Source organism: Oncorhynchus masou, unplaced genomic scaffold (assembly GCF_036934945.1).
Source record: "Oncorhynchus masou masou isolate Uvic2021 unplaced genomic scaffold, UVic_Omas_1.1 unplaced_scaffold_439, whole genome shotgun sequence".
NCBI lineage: Eukaryota > Metazoa > Chordata > Actinopteri > Salmoniformes > Salmonidae > Oncorhynchus > Oncorhynchus masou.
The window spans coordinates 32413-51368 of NW_027010781.1; the positions used below are offsets into that span (position 1 = coordinate 32413).

The window sequence follows — 18956 nt, forward strand, 5'->3', positions numbered from 1 at the left end:
TATCACTGACAGGCCAGGTACAGTAGGTTATTAAAACACCCTGTTATTTCACTATTTAACCAGAACTGACGAACAGGTCAGACTAACAGTAGGTTATAAACACACCCTGTTATTTCACTATTTAACCAGAACTGACTAACAGGTCAGACTAACATACCTTAAGGGAACATTTTGACATTTGATGTATGGTTAGTGAGAAAGACCATATTGCAAATGTACGGCCCCTTACTAGACGTCCGAAAAAGTTTATAAAATTCGCGGACGGCATCGGGCCGAGCGGCAGGGCCGGACCTACCGGGAAGTCATCAAACAAACTTTTTCGGACATTCGTTTTTTTTATAAAATAATAAAATTTTGGTCATTTTTCCACTGTCCCGGAAAATCCCACAAGAGGGAATAAGCAATCATATTGCAAATGTACAAAACATCACGAATCACGAAGGGGCCTTATCTCCAAAACGGAAAATATTTTGAAGCCGAAACTTGGTGAGCGTAGGTTTGGCATAATGGGCAGTTGGCCCCGAACAAGATGGCGTCTAGGCCTCAACGGTTTTTGAGTTATGGCCATTTTTCTGTGATTAAAGGTCCAAAATGAAAATAGAGAAATAATTTTTCCGCTTCACGTCAAAGTCAAGGAGCCTCGGGTGTCAATAAAAAAAGAACCAGCCATTTATCTATCGTCATTTAAGAGAAATCATACAATGACAAATTGGTGTTGTTCACAAATAGCTGTTTAAAAAAAAACAGTTACAGATCCAGTTGCAGGTCGTTCATACAAATCTTTTTAATGTGTGATGCGGAGCTCTGCGAGATTTCTGTGATATTCTGAAATAACAGACACTCACTAAACCCTCCGTAAATAACTCAGTTCTTAACGTAAAAACTTAAAACTCAGGATTCTGTAAAGGCATACCCCAATCAGGATATGAGTTTATTTATAGCTTCCTGTGCCAACCGGAAGTGCCTTAAATGGTGTCATAGTGGCTGTTTCCAAGGGTTAAAAAGGTCAGATCTTTTCAAAACTTCATGTGTGATTAGGCAACCCCCATGAACAGTAAGTCAGTCATTTCTCCCAACAGATGTCAAAGAAAAGCTCTCTCTCTCACACACACGGCAAGGATGGAGTGACAAAGTGCGGTGCTTAAAGACACACAGAGCCTGCAATGGCATTTCCATATTCTCTAGGCCGTGCCGAGTTCAACGAGATGCCCCGCTTGACCGTAGCTCGCTCTGATGGACACTGACTTGCTAGTTGACTTGTGTGCATTTGCAATATGTTTAAACGGAGAGGGACCATCACCAAAATGTCATTCTGAAATCAACACAAAAAATGGCATCACCATAATCTCCAGACTGCCGAGTTCAACGAGACGCCCCGCTTGACCGTAGCTCGCTCTGAGTGCAGCGACCGTGAAAAAGAGTAGGCCCAAAATGAAGCCTGGCCTTAAATGTCATTTGCTTTTGGGTGACAGTGAGAGAACCGTTAGGGTGAGAAGCACAATTCGACCTCAGGTACGATCCTGAGGTCCTCCCGATCTGTGCAAGCCTAACCTTGACCATGTGGCATTAACCCTTAACAGTTAAGAAACAGTTTGCATTGACTTCTCGCCCCATAGGAATACATTGCCAGCACCCTTAAATTCAACCTGAAGCCTATGTGGGTTATGAATGCCGTATGAACCTGTCTTCGGTGACAGTCCATCAGGCCACTATGAGGTCTACCTGTGTTGATTCTAAGCTTCCTGGACCAACCGGAAGTGGTTAAAATCACCCTAAAAATGTATATCCATACCCTGCCTACAGTTTTTGATAAATAGTGCATTTAACCCTGTGTAAATCAGTCAGTTCTTAACGTAAAGACTTAAAACTCAGGATTCTGTAATAGAATACCCCAATGAGGATGTGTGTCGAGTTATAGCTTCCTGTGCCAACCGGAAGTGCCATAATTGGTGTCTCATGGGCTGTTTCGAGGGGTTAAAAAAATCTGATCTTTCCAAAACTTCATATATGTGATTAGGCAACCCCCATGAACTGTAAATCAGTCATTTCTCCCATAAAATTTCAAAGGAAAACTAAATCACACACACACAGCTTGGAAGTAGGGACCCATTGGGGTGCGTAGAGACATACACTCCATGCATTAGTTAACCTTGTTGGAACTTTTAAAGAACCGTCAGACCTAGAGTTCCGAAACTTTAGAATCCTGTTCTAGACCCCAGGTCGATAGTGGTGAGTTAGGTGGATCTAGAAGGTTCTCGGAACGAGAAACAGCATCGTACATTTGCAATGACTTCAATTCATTTTTGCGTCACGAAAATGTCGACATTTAGAAATGTCTCAGAGTCACAGGACTAGGTGCATTGTGACCGTCTCGGCCCATAGAGACAGAACCCAACGTTTCTGTCCGATAGCTCATTCAAGGACCCCGTAGCAAGTCATGGAAAAAAGTGGATTTCCAGCACCAATTAGGGTTTTGCTCGGACACCAAATGACCTATCGAGCCGAAACTTGGGATTCGGGGTCGCCTCAGCTAGGCCTACACATAACACAAGAAATGGACCCGCAGCTAGAACGTAACTACGTGTTTTATGTTTTTTTTATGGTTTGAACCGAAGGCGTTGTGAATTTTGGGCCAGCTCTGAAGTATGTGATACTTGGCTACTAAGCGAGTTGGGAAAAGTGGGTTTGGTGTCAGTTTGTATCAGTTTGGTGTCAGAATGATATCTAATTGACTGATGGACGGTGACTTGCTGGTGACTCTTGTCCATTTGCAATATGTTTAAACAGTGAGGTACCATCACCAAAAGTGACATTCTGAAATCAACCCTAACGAGCGATGGAGAGGTACCAGAATCACCGCCCAGCCATCCCGAGTTCATTGGGCCAGTCAATTTTGCATTCCTGCATGATTTTTATAGCATGACAAATTCGTGATGGTGAATGCCCATTGAACCATATTGCAAATGCACAGTGACTTTGCAAAAGTGAGAAAACATTTGCAATTTGTTTAAACAGTAAGGTACCATCACCAAAAGTAACATTCTGCAATCAACCCTAACGAGCGATGGAGAGGTAACAGAATCACTGCCCAGCCATCCCGAGTTCATCGGGCCAGTCAATTTGGCATTCCTGCACGATTTTTATAGCATGACAAATTCGTGATAGTGAATGCCCATTGAACCATATTGCAAATGCACAGTGACTTTGCAAAAGTGAGAAAACATTTGCAATATGTTTAAACAGTGAGGTACCATCACCAAAAGTGACATTCTGAAATCAACGCTAACGAGCGATGGAGAGGTACCAGAATCACTGCCCAGCCATCCCGAGTTCATCGGGCCAGTCAATTTTGCATTCCTGCACGATTTTTATAGCATGACAAATTTGGGATGGTGAATGCCCATTGAACCATATTGCAAATGCACAGTGACTTTGCAAAAGTGAGAAAACATTTGCAAAATGTTTAAACAGTGAGGTACCATCACCAAAAGTGACATTCTGAAATCAACGCTAACGAGCGATGGAGAGGTACCAGAATCACTGCCCAGCCATCCCGAGTTCATCGGGCCAGTCAATTTTGCATTCCTGCATGATTTTTATAGCATGACAAATTCGTGATGGTGAATGCCCATTGAACCATATTGCAAATGCACAGTGACATTGCAAAAGTGAGAAAACATAAACAAATGGACATAAAGTGGGTTTGGTGTCCATTTGTATCAGTTTGGTGTCAGAATGATATCTAATTGACTGATGGACGGTGACTTGCTGGTGACTCTTGTCCATTTGCAATATGTTTAAACAGTGAGGTACCATCACCAAAAGTGACATTCTGAAATCAACCCTAACGAGCGATGGAGAGGTACCAGAATCACTGCCCAGCCATCCCGAGTTCATCGGGCCAGTCAATTTTGCATTCCTGCACGATTTTTATAGCATGACAAATTCGTCATGGTGAATGCCCATTGAGCCATATTGCAAATGCACAGTGACTTTGCAAAAGTGAGAAAACATCACCAAATGGACACGATGAAATCAACACCACGAGTGATGGAAAGGAACAACAATCACTGCCCGGCCATCCCGAGTTCATCAGGCCAGTCAATTTTGCATTTCTGCAGGATTTTTGAGCATGTCAAATTTCTTATGACATTTGGCCCCACAAAACATATGCCTTATGCACAAGTAAAAAAAAAAAATTATGATAATAAAATATGACTAAAGTATGTTGATAGAGTTCTTATATGTGTGTAATTGACATAAAATTCGAAAGAATTTCGAAAAATGGTCCAGAAAGCACTTTTTAAGTGTGTGTGAAGTTTTTTATAAAATGTAGCTATTTTTGACTTTTGACTTCCTATGAAATCATATTCCAAATGGAGAAAACATATGCCTAATGCACAAGTAAAAAAAATAATGATAATAAAATATGACTAAAGTATGTTGATACAGTTGTTATACGTGTGTAATTGACACAAAATTCGAAAAATCTTCGAAAAACGGTCCAGAAAGCCCTTTTTTGTGGTGTGTGAAGTTTTTATGACATTTTGCAATTTTTGACTTTTGACTTTTGACTTCCTATGAAATCATATTGCAAATGGACAAAACACATGCCTTATGCGCAAGTAATAAAAAAATAATAATTATGATAATAAAATTGGACAAAAGTATATTCATACAGTTCTTACACATGTGTAATTGACAAAAAAAAGCGAAAGAATTTCGAAAAACGGTCCAGAAAGCACTTTTTTAAGGGGTGATAAGTTTTTGACAAAAAATCCATTTTTCAAAATTTGGCTTTTGGATGTTGACTTGGGGTCCATTTCCTATATGAAAAACCACGGTGGAGCGCACACGCCACCTGTTGAAGTGTTACAACTGGCAATTGCCATATGGCATTTGCAAAACATTTTGCATGAATCAACGTTGAATTGGGTGGTATTGGCCATCGTGTACATGGTTTGCCCTATGCCAATGTTTTCCCATTCATTTTTGTCCATTTCAGGGGGGTATTCCCTTACTGTTTTAGAGAAACATCATGACCAACTTTAGTGTTCTGTGTTTCAGAGAAACATCATGACCAACTTTAGTCTTTACTGTTTTAGAGAAACATCATGACCAACTTTAGTCTTTACTGTTTCAGAGAAACATCATGACCAACTTTAGTCTTTACTGTTTCAGAGAAACATCATGACCAACTTTAGTCTTTACTGTTTCAGAGAAATATCATGACCAACTTTAGTCTTTACTGTTTCAGAGAAACATCATGACCAACTTTAGTCTTTACTGTTTCAGAGAAACATCATGACCAACTTTAGTCTTTACTGTTTTAGAGAAACATCATGACCAACTTTAGTCTTTACTGTTTCAGAGAAACATCATGACCAACTTTAGTCTTTACTGTTTCAGAGAAACATCATGACCAACTTTAGTCTTTACTGTTTCAGAGAAATATCATGACCAACTTTAGTCTTTACTGTTTCAGAGAAACATCATGACCAACTTTAGTCTTTACTGTTTCAGAGAAACATCATGACCAACTTTAGTCTTTACTGTTTCAGAGAAATATCATGACCAACTTTAGTCTTTACTGTTTCAGAGAAACATCATGACCAACTTTAGTCTTTACTGTTTCAGAGAAATATCATGACCAACTTTAGTCTTTACTGTTTCAGAGAAACATCATGACCAACTTTAGTCTCTACTGTTTTAGAGAAACATCATGACCAACTTTAGTCTTTACTGTTTCAGAGAAACATCATGACCAACTTTAGTCTTTTCTATTTTAGAGAAACATCATGACCAACTTTAGTCTTTTACTGTTTCAGAGAAATATCATGACCAACTTTAGTCTTTACTGTTTTACAGAAACATCATGACCAACTTTAGTCTTTACTGTTTCAGAGAAACATCATGACCAACTTTAGTCTTTACTGTTTCAGAGAAACATCATGACCAACTTTAGTCTTTACTGTTTCAGAGAAATATCATGACCAACTTTAGTCTTTACTGTTTCAGAGAAACATCATGACCAACTTTAGTCTTTACTGTTTCAGAGAAACATCTTGACCAACTTTAGTCATTACTGTTTCAGAGAAACATCTTGACCAACTTTAGTCTTTACTGTTTCAGAGAAACATCTTGACCAACTTTAGTCTTTAATGTTTTAGAGAAACATCATGACCAACTTTAGTCTTTACTGTTTCAGAGAAATATCATGACCAACTTTAGTCTTTACTGTTTTACAGAAACATCATGACCAACTTTAGTCTTTACTGTTTCAGAGAAACATCATGACCAACTTTAGTGTTCTGTGTTTTAGAGAAACATCATGACCAACTTTAATGTTCTGTGTTTCACAGAAACATCATGACCAACTTTAGTGTTCTGTGTTTTAGAGAAACGTCATGACCAACTTTAGTCTTTACTGTTTCAGAGAAACATCATGACCAACTTTAGTGTTCTGTGTTTCAGAGAAACATCAAGACCAACTTTAGTGTTCTGTGTTTCAGAGAAACATCATGACCAACTTTAGTCTTTACTGTTTCAGAGAAACATCATGACCAACTTTAGTCTTTACTGTTTCAGAGAAACGTCATGACCAACTTTAGTCTTTACTGTTTCAGAGAAACATCATGACCAACTTTAGTGTTCTGTGTTTCAGAGAAACATCAAGACCAACTTTAGTGTTCTGTGTTTCAGAGAAACATCATGACCAACTTTAGTGTTCTGTGTTTCAGAGAAACATCATGACCAACTTTAGTGTTCTGTGTTTCAGAGAAACATCATGACCAACTTTAGTCTTTTCTATTTTAGAGAAACATCATGACCAACTTTAGTCTTTACTGTTTCAGAGAAACATCATGACCAACTTCTAACCGTGAAGCAGTTCAGAACATTCTTCTTCTTCTTCCTTCTTTCTCTCTTTCTGACATTTTCCAAAAGCAGTAATGGTTCATGAATCACATGTCGCTATTCCACTAAGACCTAATTGAAACACAAAGCAGAAAATGGAATAAGGGCTGCGTGTGTCATTCTTATCGAAAGTCCCGTTAACTCTCTCACAAAAACACACACGTAAAAACGCTTGTATGCACACACACACACACACCTCGAGCTCAATCTAGCCATCTCTGGTCACTGTCAGCAGCTAGTTAATGAGAAGGGGACTAATCAATGCACACACCATGGGAGGAATTCCTGATTACCTAACCCTCGTGTTTGTGTGTGTATGTGTGTGTGTCTGTGTGTGCGAGTGTCTGTGTGTGTGTATGTGTGTGTTTGTGTCTGTGTCGGTGTGTTTGTGTGTGTCTGTGTGTCCTTCATCTTCCTCAGTGGGGAAAGAGAGAAATAAAGAAGTACATTTAAAGACGAACGTCGTCCTGAATAATTACTGCTGACTAATCTCTTCCTCCCTCCTCTCTCTGCTCTCCCTCCACAGCAACTCATACCTCTCAGAGAGTCACTGATGTCACCCAGCCCATCAGGGCTCAAATGCCCCCAATTACCAAACATAAAGCAACTTCCACACATCCTCTCTCTCTTTCCTCTCTGTTCTGACTCTCTACCCTCCCTCTCTCTCTCTTTCCTCTCTGTTCTGACTCTCTATCCTCCCTCTCTCTCTCTTTCCCTCTGTTCTGACTCTCTACCCTCCCCCCTCTCTCTCTTTGCCTCTGTTCTGACTCTCTCCCCCCTCTCTCTCTTTGCCTCTGTTCTGACTCTCTCCCCCCTCTCTCTCTTCCCCTCTGTTCTGATTCTCTCCCCTCCCTCTATTCTGACTCTCTACCCTCCCTCCCTCTCTTCCCTCTGTTCTGACTCTCTACCATCCCTCTCTCTCTCTCTCTCTCTCTTTCCCCCTCAGGGCTCCAGATCCTCTATCTGTTCTGACTCTCTATCCTGCCTCTCTCTCTCTTTCCCTCTGTTCTGACTCTCTACCCTCCCCCCTCTCTCTCTTTGCCTCTGTTCTGACTCTCTACCATCCCTCTCTCTTCCCCTCTGTTCTGACTCTCTACCCTCTCTCTCTCTCCCCCTCAGGGCTCCAGATCCTCTATCAGTGCTGACTCTCTATCCTCCCTCTCTCTCTCTTTCCCTCTGTTCTGACTCTCTCCCCTCCCTCCCTCCCTCTCTTCCCTCTGTTCTGACTCTCTACCATCCCTCTCTCTTCCCCTCTGTTCTGACTCTCTACCCTCTCTCTCTCTCCCCCTCAGGGCTCCAGATCCTCTATCTGTTCTGACTCTCTATCCTCCCTCCCTCTCTTCCCTCTGTTCTGACTCTCTACCCTCCATCTCTCTCTTCCCTCTGTTCTGACTCTCTACCATCCCTCCCTCTCTCTCGTTCCCTCTGTTCTGACTCTCTACCATCCCTCCCTCTCTCTCTTCCCCTCTGTTCTGACTCTCTACCCTCCCTCTCTCTCTTTCCCCCTCAGGGCTCCAGATCCTCTATCTGTTCTGACTCTCTATCCTCCCTCCCTCTCTTCCCTCTGTTCTGACTCTCTACCCTCCATCTCTCTCTTCCCTCTGTTCTGACTCTCTACCATCCCTCCCTCTCTCTCTTCCCCTCTGTTCTGACTCTCTACCATCCCTCCCTCCCTCTCTTCCCTCTGTTCTGACTCTCTATCCTCCCTCTCTCTCTTCCCTCTGTTCTGACTCTCTACCCTCCCTCTCTCTCTCCCTCTGTTCTGACTCTCTCTACCCTCCCTCTCTCTCTTTCCCCCTCAGGGCTCCAGATCCTCTATCTGTTCTGACTCTCTACCCTCCCAGTATAGTATTCACAGACTGGACAACAGGACAATGATCCTAAGCCCGGACTTGAACCCGAACGAACATCTCTGGAGAGACCTGAAAATAGCTGTGCAGCGACGCTCACCATCCAACCTGACAGAGCTTGAGAGGATCTGCAGAGAAGAATGGGAGAAACTCCCCAAATACAGGTGTGCCAAGCTTGTAGCATCAAACCCAAGATGACTCAAGGTTGTAATCATTGCCAAAGGTGCTTCAACAAAAATAACAATTGAATCCATTTTAGAATCAGGCTGTGACGTTACAAAATGTGGATGAAATTAAGGGGTCTGAATACTTTCTGAATGCTGCTGTATATCAGTATATTAGACTCTCTCTCTCTGCAGTGATGTTGTTTTCATCACTTCTGGTTTAACACTGCCATCAAGTGGTGATTGTCCAAACTACACCCGTTAACCTCTTGATGCTATGGGGGCGCTATTTCATTTTTGGATAAAAAGACGTGCCCGTTTTAAGCGCAATATTTTGTCACAAAAAGATGCTCGACTATGCATATAATTGGTAGCTTTGGAAAGAAAACACTCTGACGTTTCCAGAACTGCAAAGATATTCTCTGTGCGTGCCCTAGAACGTGTGCTACAGGCAAAACCAAGATGAAACGGCATCCAGGAAATGAGCAGGATTTTTGAGGCTCCGTTTTCCATTGTCTCCTTATATGGCTGTGAATGCGAGAGGAATGAGCCTGCCCTTTCTGTCGTTTCCCCAAGGTGTCTGCAGCATTGTGACGTATTTGTAGGCATATCATTGGAAGATTGACCATAAGAGACTACATTTTCCAGGTGTCCGCCCGGTGTCCTCCGTCGAAATTGGTGCGTCTTTTTCAGCTGCTGGTATTTTTCCATGCGATTCTGAGGGGAAAGCAGGCTTCCACGAACTGCATATCAATGAAGAGATATGTGAAAAAACACCTTGAGGATTGATTCTAAACAACGTTTGCCATGTTTCGGTCGATATTATGGAGTTAATTCGGAAAAAGTTTGACGTTGTTGGTGACTGAATTTTCGTTTCGTTTCGGTAGCCAAATGTGATGTACAAAACGGAGCGATTTCTCCTACACAAAGATTCTTTCAGGAAAAACTGAACATTTGCTATGTAACTGAGAGTCTCCTCATTGAAAACATCCGAAGCTCTTCAAAGGTAAATGATTTTATTTATTTGGTTATCTGGTTTTTGTGAAAATGTTGCGTGCTAAATGCTAAGCTAGCTTAGCATACTCTTACACAAATTAGTGAATAGCTATGGTTCAAAAGCATATTTTGAAAATCTGAGATGACAGTGTTGTTAAGAAAAGGCTAAGCTTTAGAGCAGGCGCTTTATTTTCATTTTATTTGCGATTTTCAGAAATCGTTAACGTTGCGTTATGCTAATGAGCCTGAGGCTTTATTCACGATCCCGGATCCGGGATGGGGAGTATCAAGAGGTTTTAACACATTGTGTTAACACAGGCTGGGCCAACTATCATCACAATACATTGTGTTAACAGAGGCTGGGCCAACTATCATCACAACACATTGTGTTAACACAGGCTGGGCCAACTATCATCACAACACATTGTGTTAACATAGGCTTGGCCAACTATCATCACAATACATTGTGTTAACACAGGCTGGGCCAACTATCATCACAATACATTGTGTTAACACAGGCTGGGCCAACTATCATCACAATACATTGTGTTAACATAGACTTGGCCAACTATCATCACAACACATTGTGTTAACATAGACTTGGCCAACTATCATCACAACACATTGTGTTAACACAGGCTTGGCCAACTATCATCACAGCACATTGTGTTAACACAGGCGTGACCAACTACAGTGGGGCAAAAAAGCATTTAGTCAGCCACCAATTGTGCAAGTTCTCCCACTTAAAAAGATGAGAGAGGCCTGTAATTTTCATCATAGGTAGACTTCAACTATGACAGACAAAATGAGGAAAGAAAATCCAGAAAATCACATTTTTTATTAATTTATTTGCAAATTATGGTGGAAAATAAGTATTTGGTCAATAACAAAAGTTTACACAGCAACTCGTATCTCTCAGAGAGTCACTATTCCACTGAGACCTAATTGAAACACAAAGCAGAAAATGGAATCAGAGATGTGTGTGTCATTCTTATCTAAAGTCCTGTTAACTCTCTCACAAAAACACACACGTAAAAACGCTTGCAAGCACACACACACACACACACACACACGCTCAATCTAGTCATCTCTGGTAACTGTCAGCATCTAGTTAATGAGAAGGGGACTAAAATCAATATACACCTTGGGAGGAATTCCTGATTACCTAGCCCTCCTGTCTGTCTGTCTGTCTGTCTGTCTGTCTGTCTGTCTGTGTGTCTGTCTGTGTGTCTGTCTGTGTGTCTATGTGTGTGTGTGTGTCTGTCTGTCTGTCTGTCTGTCTGTGTGTCTATGTGTGTGTGTGTGTGTCTGTCTGTCTGTCTGTCTGTCTGTCTGTCTGTCTGTCTGTCTGTGTGTCTATGTGTGTGTGTGTGTGTCTGTCTGTCTGTCTGTCTGTCTGTCTGTCTGTCTGTCTGTCTGTCTGTCTGTCTGTCTGTCTGTCTGTCTGTCTGTCTGTCTGTCTGTCTGTCTGTCTGTCTGTCTGTGTGTGTGTGTGTGTGTGTGTGTGTGTGTCTGTGTGTGTGTGTCATTGTGTGTGTGTGTGTCCTTTATCTTCCTCAGTGGGGAAAGAGAGAAATGAAGAAGTACATTTAAAGATGAACGTCGTCCTGAATCATTTCTGTTGACTAATCTCTCCCTCCTTCTCTCTCTCTCCTCTCCTCTCCCTCCACAGCAACAGTAATCTCTCTCTCCCTCTCTCTCTCTTGCTCTCCCTCCACAGCAACAGTAATCTCTCAGAGTCACTGATGTCACCCAGCCCATCAGGGCTCAAAGGCACCCAATTACCAAACATAAAGCAACTTCCACACATCCTCTCTCTCTTTCCCTCTGTTCTGAGTCTCTCCACTCCCTCTGTTCTGACTCTCTCCCCTCTCTCTCTCTCTTTCTCTCTGTTCTGAGTCTCTCCACTCCCTCTGTTCTGACTCTCTCCCCTCTCTCTCTCTCTTTCTCTCTGTTCTGAGTCTCTCCACTCCCTCTGTTCTGACTCTCCCCTCTCTCTCTCTTTCCCTCTGTTCTGACTCTCTACCCTCCCTCTCTCTCTCTTTCCCTCTGTTCTGACTCTCTACCCTCCCTCTCTCTCTTTCCCTCTGTTCTGACTCTCTCCCCTCCCTCTCTCTCTTTTTCCATCTGTTCTGACTCTCCCCCTCCTCTGTTCTGACTCTCTCCCCTCCCTCTCTCTCTCTTTCCATCTGTTCTGACTCTCACCCCTCCCTCTGTTCTGACTCTCTACCCTCCCTCTCTCTCTTTCCCTCTGTTCTGACTCTCTCTCTTTCACTCTGTTCTGACTCTCTACCCTCCCTCTCTCTCTCTCTTTCCCTCTGTTCTGACTCTCTACCCTCCTCTACCCTCCCTCTCTCTCTTTCCCTCTGTTCTGACTCTCTACCCTCCCTCTCTCTCTCTTGTCCTCTGTTCTGACTCTCTACTCTCCCTCTGTGATATCTACGTTTTTTTTAAATAAAAGTGTTCACACAAAGTGAACCGTTTTTGCTTTGTAATCATGGGTTATTGTGTGTAGATTGATGAGGGGAAAAACACATTTAATCAATTTTAGAATAAGGCTGTAAACGTGACAAAATGTGTAAAAAGGGGTCTGAATACTTTCTGAATGTTTCTGCATATCAGTATATTAGAGAGAGAGAGAAGAGAGGGCAGAGAGCATTAGAGAGAGAGAGAGAGAGAGAGAGAGAGGGGGAGAGAGGGAGAGAGCGGAGAGCAGGCTGAGAGAGCAGTGAGAAGAGAGAGAGAGCAGAGAGAACAGAGAGAAGAGAGAGAGCAGAGAACAGAGAGAAGAGAGAGCAGAGAAAGCAGAGGGAGAGAGAGAGCAGAGAGAAGAGAGAGAGCAGAGAGAAAAGAGAGCAGAGAAAGCAGAGGGAGAGAGAGAGAGCAGAGAGAACAGAGAGAAGAGAGAGAGCAGAGAACAGAGAGAAGAGAGAGCAGAGAAAGCAGAGGGAGAGAGAGAGAGCAGAGAGAACAGAGAGAAGAGAGAGAGCAGAGAACAGAGAGCAGAGAACAGAGAGAGAGCAGACAGAGCAGAGGGAGAGAGAGAGCAGAGGGAGAGAGAGAGCAGAGGGAGAGAGAGCAGAGAACAGAGAGAGCAGAGAGAAGAGAGAGACAGCAGATAATGAGAGCAGAAAGAGAGAGAGCAGAGAGAGAGCAGGGAAAAGCAAGAGAGCAAATAGAGAGGGCAGAGGGCAGAGGGAGAGAGAAGAGAGCAGAGAGCAGAGGGAGAGAGAAGAGACCAGATAGGGAGAGCAGAGAGAGCAGAGTGAGCAGAGAGAGGAGAGAACAGAGATAGAGAAGAGAGAGAGCAGGCAGAGAGCAGGCTGAGAGAGCAGCGAGAGAAGAGAGAGAGCAGAGACAGCAGAGAGAGCGAGCAGAGAGAGAGAGAAAGAGAGAGGGCAGAGAGGGCAGAGAAAGAGAGAGAGCAGAGAGGAAGAGCAGAGAGCAGAGAGAGCAGATAAAATAGAGAGCAGCAGAGCAGAGAGTCAAGAGAGCAGAGGGAGCAGAGGGAGGGAGAGAGAGCAGAGAACAGAGAGATAGCAGAGAGCAGATAGAGCAAATGGAGGAAGAGCAGAGAGAGCAGAGAACAGAGAGAAGAGAGATAGCAGAGGGAGAGAGAGAGCAGAGGCAGAGAGAGCACAGAGAGAGCAGAGAGAGAAAGAGAGAGAGCATATAGCAGAGAGAGCAGAGGGAGAGAGAGAGCAGAGAATAGATAGCAGAGAGAGCACAGAGAGCAGAAAGAGAGCAGAGAGCAGGCTGAGAGAACAGAGAGTGCAGAGTGAGCAGAAAGAGAGCATAGAAGAGAGAGCAGAGAGAGAGAGCAGAGAAAAGAGAGAGCAGAGCAGAGAACAGAGAGAAAAGAGTGATAGAACAGAGAGGGAGAGAGAGAGAGGGCAGAGAGAGCTGAGAGCAGAGAGACAGATCAGGGAGAGCAGAGGGAGAGAGAGAAAGCATAGAGAGAGAGCAGAGAGATCAGAGGAAGTGAGAGAGCAGAGAGCGAGAGAGAAAGCAGAGGGAGAGAGCAGAGAGGGCAGAGAGAGAGAACAGAGAGGGCAGAGAGAGAGAACAGAGAGAGCTGAGAGCAGAGAGACAGATCAGGGAGAGCAGAGAGAGAGCGCAGAGAGAGAGAGCAGAGAGAGAGAGCAGAGAGATCAGAGGAAGTGAGAGAGCAGAGAACATAGAGAAGAGAGAGCAGAGAGCAGGCTGAGAAAGCAAAGAGAGAGAACAGAGAGAGCAGACAGAGACAGAGCAGAGTGCAGAGAAAAGAGCAGAGAACAGAGAGATATAGTGACCGTGCATCACAACACTCTGTTGCTATAGTGAACCTGCATCACAACTCTGTTGCTATAGTGACGCTGCATCACAACACTGTTGCTATAGTGATCGTGAATCACAACACTGTTGCTATAGTGACCCTGCATCACAACACTCTGTTGCTATAGTAACCATGCATCACAACACTCTGGTGTACTAATTGTACAATTTGTTTAATTATATTCCACATATTTAATTGTTTCGTATTCCATTTCATATTTGTTTCATGTTTCAACCAGTCGCAGGTTAACATCAACCTGACAGAGGAAACATAAAATCAATAAACAAACTGTTTTCACAAGTAACAAGCCTTTTCTTGTTTCAAGTGTGTTTTATTATGAAAAGTACAATATATCCTTGTATACTTGTACAACTATGGAGCGTATGTCCATATATAATTGTATGTAATTGTACAATGTGTTATTCAACATAAAATACATGTTATTGTAAGAGGTCCTGGGTCAAGGTCACAATTTTAGGAAGAAGAGTGTGTGTGTTTGTCCAGTGTGTGTGTTTTTGTCCAGTATGTGTGTGTGTGTGTGTGTGTGTTCAGTGTGTGTGTCAAGTGTGTGTGTGTGTGTTCAGTGTTTGTGTGTGTGTGTGTGTGTGTCCAGTGTGTGTGTGTCCAGTGTGTGTGTGTTCAGTGTGTGTGTGTGTCTAGTGTGTGTGTGTGTTCAGTGTGTGTGTGTGTAGTGTGTGTGTGTGTGTCCAGTGTGTGTGTGTGTCTAGTGTGTGTGTGTGTGTGTGTGTGTGTGTGTGTTCAGTGTGTGTGTGTTTGTGTCCAGTGTGTGTGTGTTTGTGTCCAGTGTGTGTGTGTGTGTGTCTAGCGTGTGTGTGTGTTCAGTGTGTGTGTGTCTGTGTTTGTGTGCTTGTCCAGTGTGTGTGTGTGTGTGTGTGTGTGTGTGTGTGTGTGTGTGTGTGTGTGTCTAGCATGTGTGTCTTTGCCCAGTGTGTGTGTGTTCAGTGTGTGTGTTTGTGTCCAGTGTGTGTGTGTGTGTGTGTTTGTCCAGTGTGTGTGTGTGTTTTTGTCCAGTGTGTGTGTGTGTGTCCAATTGTGTGTGTGTGTGTGTGTGTGTGTCTTTGCCCAGTGTGTGTGTGTTCAGTGTGTGTGTGTTAAGTGTGTATGTGTCTGTCCAGTGTGTGTGTGTGTGTCTGTCCAGTGTGTGTGTGTGTGTGTGTGTCTGTCCAGTGTGTGTGTATGTGTGTCTGTCCAGTGTGTGTGTGTGTGTCTGTCCAGTGTGTGTGTTTATGTGAGTGTGTCCAGTGTGTGTGTGTTGTTCCAGTGTGTGTGTGAGTGAGTCCAGTGTGTGTTCAGGGTGTGTGTGTGTGTGAGTGAGTCCAGTGTGTGTGTGTGTGTGTGTGAGTCCAGTGTCTGTGTGTGTCTAGTGTGTGCGTGTGTTCAGTGTGTGTGTGTGTCTAGAGTGTGTGTGTGTGTGTGTTCAGTGTGTGTGTGTGTGTCCAATTGTGTGTGTGTGTGTGTCGTTGCCCAGTGTGTGTGTGTCCAGTGTGTGTGTGTGTGTGTGTTTGTGTCCAGTGTGTGTGTGTGTGTGTGTCTAGCGTGTGTGTGTGTTCAGTGTGTGTGTGTCTGTGTTTGTGTGCTTGTCCAGTGTGTGTGTGTGTGTGTGTGTGTGTGTCTAGCATGTGTGTCTTTGCCCAGTGTGTGTGTGTGTGTGTTCAGTGTGTGTGGGTCTGTGTTTGTGTGTGTGTGTGTGTGTGTGTGTGTGTGTCTAGCATGTGTGTCTTTGCCCAGTGTGTGTGTGTGTGTGTTCAGTGTGTGTGGGTCTGTGTTTGTGTGTTTGTCCAGTGTGTGTGTGTGTCCAATTGTGTGTGTGTGTGTGTGTCTTTGCCCAGTGTGTGTGTGTTCAGTGTGTATGTGTTTGTCCAGTGTGTGTGTGTGTCTGTCCACTGTGTGTGTCTCTATCCAGTGTGTGTGTGCGTGTCTGTCCAGTGTGTGTGTGTCTGTCCAGTGTGTGTGTGTGTGTGTGTCTAGCGTGTGTGTGTCTAGCGTGTGTGTGTTTGTTTGTGTCCAGTGTGTGTGTGTGTGTGTGTGTGTGTGTGTGTTTGTCCAGTGTGTGTGTGTGTGTGTTCAGTGTGTGTGTGTGTCAAGTGTGTGTGTGTGTGTTCAGTGTGTGTGTGTGTTCAGTGTGTGTGTGTGTGTGTGTGTGTGTGTGTTCAGTGTGTGTGTGTGTCTAGTGTGTGTGTGTGTGTGTTTGTCCAGAATGTGTGTGTGTGTTTGTGTCCAGTGTGTGTGTTTGTCCAGCATGTGTGTGTTTGTCCAGTGTGTGTGTGTGTTCAGTGTGTGTGTGTGTGTGTGTCAAGTGTGTGTGTGTGTGTTCAGTGTGTGTGTGTGTGTGTGTGTGTTCAGTGTGTGTGTGTGTGTGTGTGTGTTCAGTGTGTGTGTGTGTGTGTTTGTCCAGTATGTGTGTGTGTGTTTGTGAGTCCAGTGTGTGTGTTTGTCCAGCATGTGTGTGTTTGTCCAGTGTGTGTGTGTGTTCAGTGTGTGTGTGTGTGTGTCAAGTGTGTGTGTGTGTGTGTTCAGTGTGTGTGTGTTCAGTGTGTGTGTGTGTATCTAGTGTGTGTGTGTGTGTGTTCAGTGTGTGTGTGTGTGTGTGTCCAGTGTCTGTGTGTGTTCAGTGTGTGTGTGTGTGTGTGTTTGTGTGTGTGTGTGTGTGTGTGTGAGTCCAGTGTGTGTGTGTGTCGTTGCCCAGTGTGTGTGTGTGTGTTCAGTGTGTGTGTGTGTGTGTCCAGTGTGTGTGTGTGTGTGTCCAGTGTGTGTGTGTGTGTGTTTGTGTCCAGTGTGTGTGTGTGTGTGTCTAGCGTGTGTGTGTGTTCAGTGTGTGTGTGTGTCTGTGTTTGTGTGCTTGTCCAGTGTGTGTGTGTGTGTGTGTGTGTCTTTTCCCAGTGTGTGTGTGTTCAGTGTGTGTGTTTGTGTCCAGTGTGTGTGTGTTTTTGTCCAGTGTGTGTGTGTGTCCAATTGTGTGTGTGTGTGTGTGTGTCTTTGCCCAGTGTGTGTGTGTTCAGTGTGTGTGTGTTCAGTGTGTATGTGTCTGTCCAGTGTGTGTGTGTGTGTGTCTGTCCAGTGTGTGTGTATGTGTGTCTGTCCAGTGTGTGTGTGTGTGTGTGTGTCTGTCCAGTGTGTGTGTGTGTGTGTGTGTCTGTCCAGTGTGTGTGTTTATGTGAGTGTGTCCAGTGTGTGTGTGTGAGTGCAGTGTGTGTTCAGGGTGTGTGTGTGTGTGTGTGAGTGAGTCCAGTGTGTGTTCAGGGTGTGTGTGTGTGTGTGTGTGAGTGAGTCCAGTGTGTGTGTGTGTGTGTGTGAGTCCAGTGTGTGTGTGAGTGCAGTGTGTGTGTGTGAGTCCAGTGTGTGTTCAGTGTGTGTGTGTCCAGTGTGTGTGTGTTCAGTGTGTGTGTTCAGTGTGTGTGTTCAGTGTGTGTGTTCAGTGTGTGTGTGTGTCCAATTGTGTGTGTGTGTTTGTCCAGCCTGTGTGTGTTTGTCCAGCCTGTGTGTTTGTCCAGTGTGTGTGTGTGTGTGTGTCTTTGCCCAGTGTGTGTGTGTGTGTGTCTTTGCCCAGTGTGTGTGTGTGCAATGTGAGTGTGCGTCCAGTGTGTGTGTGTTTCCAGTGTGTGTTTATGTGTGTGTTCAGGGTGTGTGTGTCGGTCCAGTGTGTGTGAGTGTGTGTGTGTGTGTGTGAGTCCAGTGTGTGTGTGAGTCCAGTGTGTGTGTGAGTGTTTTTGTCCAGTATGTGTGTGTGTGTTCGTGAGTCCAGTGTGTGTGTGTGTGTGTGTGTGTGTGTGAATCCAGTCTGTGTCCAGTGTGTGTATCTATTTCAGGGACACTGAGGAGTCAACATTATAAATCCTAAACCCTGGATAGAGGGGCTCAGTGAATGTGGAGGTGAATGTGATCAGGTGGGTCAGTGTGTCAGAGGAGGCTCTATAGAAGGACAGAGTGCCGGCTGGCCAGTCCAGATACACTCCTACTCTGTGGGAGCTGGAGGGGGGGACGTCTATGGTAGTGAGATTATTATTGTGACAGGCAATGTAACGGTTGTCAGAGCAGAACAGACTCCAGGACTTGTCATTCCATCCAAGACAACATTCATCACCCCTTCCTCTCCTGTTGATTCCTTTATATGTCACTCCTATATCAGCCCCTCTCCCACTCCACTCTACCTCCCAGTAACAGCGCCCAGTCAGACCCTCTCTACACAGCACCTGTCCCCAGTCCTCAAATCTCTCTGGGTGATCAGGATACGGCTGCTCCTCTGTCCTCCATGTCACCTTTCTGTTCTCCTCAGACAGAGAGAGGTGTCTGTTTACTGTGTTTGGGTCCAGTGTGAGATCACAGACATCTGATGGATGAAACCAGACACAATATTAGAAATCATCATCATTCACATTAGAATGTTAACTCACTTTCCACTAATTAATTTAATGTAGATGTTTCTAGGTATCAAAAGGAGAAGTTAAGGTAACTTGAGACTTGTTGAATGATCATGTTATACTGTATGGTAATATAAAACACACTTATTCACATTAATCACACACACACACACACACACACACACACACACACACACACACACAAAGCAACTCTTTGTAAACGTTGGTGTCCCTGATTTCTGCTTCTGTAGAACTACAGCTGATATTTAATATGACCAAGTAAGTAATGATGATGGTCTTTGACTTAACTTGAATTAAGACTTATTCTTAGTCATAT

General features: G+C 44.0%; 1 protein-coding gene across 1 annotated transcript in view; it reads right to left on the reverse strand.

Annotated features, from left to right (window-relative positions):
* LOC135535053 (uncharacterized) overlaps positions 1 to 18956 on the reverse strand; it is a 57796-nt gene that overhangs the window by 17179 nt on the left and 21661 nt on the right. Inside the window, exon 13 of the mRNA XM_064961785.1 lies at positions 18062 to 18588. Within this exon, the coding sequence (XP_064817857.1) occupies positions 18062 to 18588 (527 nt within the window). The remainder of the gene's footprint in view (positions 1 to 18061; positions 18589 to 18956) is intronic.